The 7,088-nt window shown below is 45.6% G+C and overlaps 1 protein-coding gene across 1 annotated transcript; it reads right to left on the bottom strand.

The window, feature by feature from the left end:
* Positions 1 to 1,359: 1,359 nt before the first annotated feature.
* On the bottom strand, positions 1,360 to 3,033 carry LOC136475917 (zealexin A1 synthase-like). The gene is made up of 2 exons (XM_066473580.1): positions 2,172 to 3,033; positions 1,360 to 2,041 (listed from the first exon to the last, which is right to left on the bottom strand). The coding sequence occupies exons 1-2, from the start codon at positions 2,904 to 2,906 to the stop codon at positions 1,421 to 1,423; spliced, it is 1,356 nt and encodes a 451-aa protein (XP_066329677.1). The 5' UTR covers positions 2,907 to 3,033; the 3' UTR covers positions 1,360 to 1,420.
* Between the last annotated feature and the right edge of the window lie 4,055 nt (positions 3,034 to 7,088).

Here is a 7,088-nt window from a genome sequence, read left to right as displayed (position 1 = left end):
AAACTTTTTTAATGGCACACATGTAAAAGCCTCCTCTCCATTTGTAGTCCATCTCCACGTTATCTCGTCAAAATGATTTAATTTATATCTCTTGTTATGTCGTCAATCACGTCTCATAGAGGGAATAATTCTGCAGTTTCTTCCGGCGATGAAAGTGGTACTTTGTGTCGTACCCATCTATTTCCAACTAGAGCAGTGTTCACATTGATTTTCCTTCGCCTAGTCATCGGGTATAGGCGCGGGGCGATGTTCCGTGCAGCACTACCATCGATCCAGCATGAACACCAGAAAAAAGTTTTGTCCCCTTTTTCAACCTTGTCACAAGGAATGTCAAGTTCCCTCCATGCTCTATCTTGACATTTCCATCTGATGAACCATAACCACTGTAGTCGAAGGGCTCGAGCAAAACGTTCCAAGTCCAATATTCCCAAACCTCCTCTATTTTTGGCTTGCATGAAGTTGTCCACCTGCCTAGGCAATGGCCACCACTTACATTTTCCAGGTCCTCCCCTTTCCAAAAGAATGCTCTTCTTATTTGATCAATCTTATGAATCACTTTTGCGCTGGGAAACTGTAAGCTGGTAGACAGGTTGCGAAAGCAGAACTATTTTAACTAGAGTTTATCTTCCAGCCTTATTAAGAAGCTTTCCTTTCCACCCCGGTAGTCTCCCTCTAATTTTATCAATGAGTGGCTGGAATTCCACATTTCGTAGTCTTCTTGTATGCAGCAGAAGGCCCAAATAGGTCCCTAGAAAGGAACTGATTTTGCTAGGGAAGACAAACAGTAGGGCCCTGGATTTGTTCTGTAGGGCAATTGATCGGGTAAATCCTCATTTTTTCTAAGTTGAATTTTAGGCCAGAATATCTCCCAAAAAAGTAAAGAATGCATGCCAGCGTCTATAATTCGGAAGCCGAAGGGTTAGCAAAAACCCCAGCATCATCAGCATATAGAGAGCACCTCAGCTTTGGGCAAGACTGGCTGGAGGATTCCGAAATTCAACGCCAACTTGATCGATTTTCATGGACTATCTGTCTAGTCTATGAGGTTGTGACTGCGTACATGACCATAGTACCATATATGAGAACCAGAACCAGGATTATCATCAAACTGAACTCATAAATATGTGTTTTGAGGTGTCTCCACATCCTAGCCAAACCAAAGCAGCCCAACTGCCCATGCTAGCTAGTCAAGAGCTTTGCGATGAACTGACGAAGCATATAGATTTCAACATATCATTGTACCGTGAGGTTCTAACCATTCATATTCATCTTTATTACATAGAGAACTTCAACATTTCACCAAAGAAAAACAATGTGTTTCATGTACTTATTTGTAAATTCAGACAACGGCACACACATGCAACTAGATGTGTAAAGCATATATCTAGGCTAAAATAGCAAGTAAATTAAATAACTAAGATCATACATGTGGCGGCACACTGACAACTGGCTGCAGGTAAAGATCGTGTTTCCTTCGGGCGGTGATGCTCATCTCCTCCATCATGTCCAATTCACTTGGCAGCATCCCATCAGGCAGCTTCCGGTCAAAATGGTACAGGAGTGCTGCGAGCACGAGCTCCATGCTTGCCTGCGCAAATGCCAAGCCGGGGCACATCCTCCGGCCTGCCCCAAATGGTGTGTATTCAAAGTCTGTGCCCTTAAAATCAATTGTACCAGCCTCAAACCGTTCCGGTTTAAATGTCGAAGCATCGTCCCAGTATTTGGGATCCCTACTGATCGCCCAAACGTTCACAAACACAGTAGTTCCCTTGGGTACATCATACCCCATGACCTTACATGACTCTCCACACTCCCTTGGGAGAAGCAATGGCACCACCGGATGCATCCTTAGGGTCTCTTTGATGATGAGCTTTATGTACCTCAACTCAACCAAGTCATCTTCAGTCACCGTTGGCTTCCCCTGGAGCTTTTCGCGTACCTCGGCTTGTGCCATTTCCATCACTTTTGGGTTGCGTACAAGCTCTGACATGGCCCATTGGAGTGTACTTCCAGAGGTCTCACTCCCGGCTCCGAAAAGGTCCTACATACAAATACAAGCAAGCAAGAAAGGGAACGCAACATCCATGAACTCATGAATCACATAGATAGATGTGAACCAAAACCTTCCACAGACATGCACATGCATGCAGTAGCACTAGTACTCTACTTACCAGGATGATGGCCTTGATCATTCCCATGGTGAGTGGCACCTCCAGGCCACCTTCCTTCTGTATCCTCAGAAGCACGTCCACCAGATCCTCCTTCACGATGGCCTCTCCCTCGGTAGATGTGGCCATGGCTGCCCTCCGCTCCTCGTGCTGTTTGATGGCGTAGTCCATCAGCTCGAACATCTTACGGTGGTTTACCGCCGCCCGGCGAGCCGTGCCACCGATTAGGCTCGCCAGCCTCGACGACGGGAACAGATCGCCGAGGCTGAACCCTGTGGTAATCTTTACTGCCTCCGCCATATTCTCCAGGAATTCCTCCCGCCTCTCGAACCGGTCGCCAATCATGGAGCGCACGGCCATGTCATTCGTGAGCTCGACGATCCTCTGGCTGAGGTTCACGGCCTCGCCCGGCGGGGACGCTGCGATGGCAGCGACGAGGCGGCCGAGCTCCTCCTCCCGGACGCCGCGGAACGACTGCACGCGGCGGGCGCTGAGCAGCTCCAGGATGCTGATCTTGCGGAGCTGCCGCCACAGGGCGCCGTAGGGCGCGAACACCAGGCCTTCCCCATCCGCCAAAATGACCTTCATCGTCGTGCTCCACGGGCGGGTGGCGAAGTTGACGTCGTGCGTCTTCATGATTTCGCGAGCGGCGTCCTGCGACGACGCAACGACGACGGGGACCTCCCCGAGCTTGAGGTAGATGAGGGGCGCCTTGAGCCGGCGCGCGATGTCAGCCATGGCATGGTGGGGGAGCGGGCTGCCGAGTAGGTGGTGAAGACTGCCGATGACCGGCAGCCGCCATGGGCCCGGAGGCAGCCTGAGGCCATTGTTGTCACGCCTCTTGAGCTTGAGGAGCAAGAGAGGGAGGAGATGTCAGAAATTTAGCCATTTTCATTATCAGTTTAATCTAAAAATATAACATCAGCAGGTCTGTGACAGCATATATGTGCATGTGTATATTTCTTATAAACGCTACAGCATGCATAGATGACATACTGATTGATACAGTAAGAATACAAAATACAGTAATCATAGAGATTAGATTGTACCCAGCGGAGGGTCCCATGCCGAGGGCATCGGAGGCTCCATTCGCATTAGTCGACATAGTGCGTTGCTCGAAGTCGCGGACTACAGTCGATGCAGAAAGACGTTCGTAATGCAGTCCCACGAACGGATCACCAGGAAGAAGACGCCTTAACGTTCCAGGGAGAGAACGGATCCAAGAGCGATCTCCGCGAAGAAGATGGATGAGCAGTCGCGGATCGCTCCCCAAAAACCTAATCGCCGCTTACCCCGTGCAGGACGATGGTTCCGGAGGCACCTGCTCTCCCGCTCCTCCGTGCGCGCAGAGGTACGAGACAGGAAAGTCAGAAGGCTGCTGATCTGTGGTTCTATCGGGAGTGGTTACAGAAGATAGGGTCTGGACTGACAAAGTCAGCGGAGAATCCCAGGAGACGGGAAGCACAGCGAAACTCCCGTGATAATGTGGATTTAAGTGGCAAAAGACTAGCCACGCCTGCTCGCCGCCCGCGCCGCGCCCACGGCCCGGCCCGGCAGCGGCGGCGGCGGCGCGCGCGCGTGTGGCACGCCTTTATCCTTTTCTCAGCTTCTTAATTTAGATGAATAATTTCCAACCATATAAGCTGAGTCAGCGTTCAGTCAAAATCCCGTATGGTATTAAACCATACAACACTTAATGTTACGCATCATAGAGTTTTATTTAATTATTAAATATTATATGGGCCAAGCCCATATTATATCCAACAATCCCCACTAAACTCTAGGGTTTGTAATAGAGTAGTCTTAGAACTACATTTCTTTTATATACCAGTGTTTCGATGGAGACTGTTAAGTTGAACATCCATCGAGAACAATAGTTTCACTCAGTCACAACTGAACAATGGACTAAGCCTTTAATTGACAGTTTTGTGTGAGGTGAATGTCACTAAAGTCCTTAGCTGATAATGGGCAGCAAAAGACATCCCCTCTATTTGAAGCATATAAGCCATACTTCAGTGTCTTTCATGAGTATTTAGAGATCACCCAAATCTCATAGACTGTGACTAGCAATCTGACTCATACAGGTGTGTTCCTCAAAAGATGTTCTGTAGGACAACATCTTTGCTTTGACAAGCCACTTGGAACACATTAAGGCAAAAGCCAGTCTGCCTTACAGAAAGGAAATATATGCATCAGAAATGAGTCTTACGATCTTTCCTCATAATTTACTACTAGCTTGTTTCACCGTCCTACTTCACGGGATCTCCGATCACATAGAATAGGTTACCACTATAGTAAATTTCGAGTGGGTCTCAAACCCATCTCTCTCGATGCGCTTTCTATCACATTGCGTGACAGACCCTTAGTAAACTGATCTGTTAGATTGTTAGACGTGTGGACATAGTCCAACGCTATTACTCCAGAGTTTCTCAATTTTCTGATAGATTTTAGTCGTCTCTTAACATGCCTTGTGGACTTCATGTTATCCTTAGAACTGTTAACCTTCATAATCACAGTCTGGTTATCATAGTTTATAAAAATAGCCGGTATAGGTTTTTCAACAACCGATAAATCCATAAGGAGATCACGAAGCCACTCAGCCTCAGATCCAGCAGTGTCTAATGCTGTGAGTTCTGCTTCCATTGTAGACTTCGTTAAGATAATCTGCTTGCAAGACTTCTAGGAAATAGCACCACCTCCAAGCGAAAACACATATCCACTTGTGGCATAAAGCTCATCAGCATCAGAAATTCAATTGGCATCACAATAGCCTTCCAGCACTTTCGGATGTCCGGTATAACAAATACCATAGCTCATGGTCCCTTTTAGGTAGCGTATTACTCTCTCAAGAGCACGTCAGTGATCATCTCCTGGGTTTGACACAAACCGACTCAGCTTGCATACTGCAAATGAGATGTCAGGCCTTGTTGCACTAGCAAGATACATGAGCGAACCAATGATCTAGGAATATCTCAACTGATCCCTTGCTATTCTTCGATTTTTCCTCAATAGCACACTAGGGTCATAAGGTGTGGGAGCAGGTGCACAGTCACTTAACCCAAAGCGACTCAGCACCTTTTCCATATAGTGGGTTTGTAACAGAGTTACCCCACCATCACCTTCTCTTAGAAGCTTGATATTAAGAATAACATCAGCCTCTCCCAAATCTTTCATCTCAAAATTATTAGTTAAAAATTCCTTCACCTCTTCGATCACTTTGAGGCTGGATCCAAAGATCAGTATGTCATCAACATATAAACACAAAATTACTCCTTCACCCCCACCATACCGATAGTACACACATTTGTCAGCTTCATTCACAACAAAGCCAGCAGATGTTAAAGTTCTGTCGAACTTCTCATGCCATTGCTTAGGAGCTTGTTTTAGGCCGTATAATGACTTTAATAATTTACACACTTTGCCTTCTTGACCATTTGCCACAAACCCACCCGGCTGATCCATATAGATCTCCTCCTCCAACTCTTCATTTAGGAAAGCTGTCTTAACATCCATTTGATGAATGATAAGACCATAAGAGGCTGCCAGGGAAAGCAAAACTCGAATTATGGTCAATCGGGCAACCAGTGAATAAGTATCAAAGAAATTCTCATCTTCCTTTTGAGTATAACTCTTGGCCACAAGCCTTGCCTTGTACCTCTCAATAGTACCATCAGGCCTAAGCTTTTTCTTGAACACCCATTCGCACCCTATAGGCTTGCACCCATAGGGACGATCAACAATTTCTCAAGTTCCATTAGACATAACAGAATCCATCTCACTCCGTACTGCTTCCTTCCATAAGTCAGTATCAGGAGAGGAATATGCCTCTTCAATGGTCGTTGGTGTGTCATCCACAAGGTACACAATATAGTCATCACCGAAAGACTTTGCAGTCCTCCGTCTCTTGCTTTTCCTGGTGACTATAGTGTCATCCTCCTCAGGATTTTGTACATAGGGTTCCTTAATTTGTTCTATCGGAGTAAAATTTTCATGCTCGTGAGGAACTATAAATTCATGACTAGTTGTGCTAGGTGCATTTTTCATGGGAAACTCATTCTAAAAAAATATAGCGTCTCTAGATTTCATGATTGTATCAACAGCCATCTCAGGAACACTAGAGTTTATAATTAAAAATCTATAACCCACGCTGTGAATAGCATAACCAAGAAAGACACCATCAACAATCTTTGGTCCAAGCTTTCGCTTTTTGTTTATTGGCACATTCACCTTTGCCAAATAACCCCAAGTTCGCAGGTAAGAGAGATTTAATCTCTTCTTCTCCTATTCCTCAAATGGTGTAATTTCTTTGTTCTTTGTGGGCACTCTATTCAGGACATGACATGCTGTCAAAATAGCCTCACCCCACCATTCCTTAGATAGTCTCGCAGTCTCCAATATGGCATTAACCAAATCAGTTAGAGTGCGGTTCTTTCTCTCTGCAATCCCATTGGACTGTGGTGAGTATGATGGCGTCCTCTCATGAATAATTCCATGCACCGCGCAAAACTTAGAAAATTCATTTGAGAAATATTCTCCTCCGTGATCGGACCGCAAACGCTTGATTTTCTTCTCAAGTTGATTTTCTACCTCAGCTTTATAGACTTTAAAATAATGCAATGCTTCATCTTTAGTTTTTAATAAATACACGTACCAAAATCTAGTGCAATCGTCTATAAATGTCATGAAGTATCGTCTACCGCCTTTAGTCATTTTGCTATTCATTTCGCATAAATCAGAATGAACGAGTTCTAATGGTGCCAAGTTCCTCGCCTCAGCAGCCTTGTGAGGCTTGCATGGTTGCTTTGATTGCACACACACCTGGCACTTAGAATCTTTGACTAAGTTAAATTTCGGGATTAAATTCAGATTTGCAAGCCGTGTGAGACAGCCAAAATTAATGTGACAAGATCGTGAATGCCA

This window comes from Miscanthus floridulus, chromosome 8 (assembly GCF_019320115.1).
Source record: "Miscanthus floridulus cultivar M001 chromosome 8, ASM1932011v1, whole genome shotgun sequence".
NCBI lineage: Eukaryota > Viridiplantae > Streptophyta > Magnoliopsida > Poales > Poaceae > Miscanthus > Miscanthus floridulus.
The sequence above is the reverse complement of the archived record's forward strand: the minus strand, read 5'-3'. Positions and strand labels throughout refer to the sequence as shown.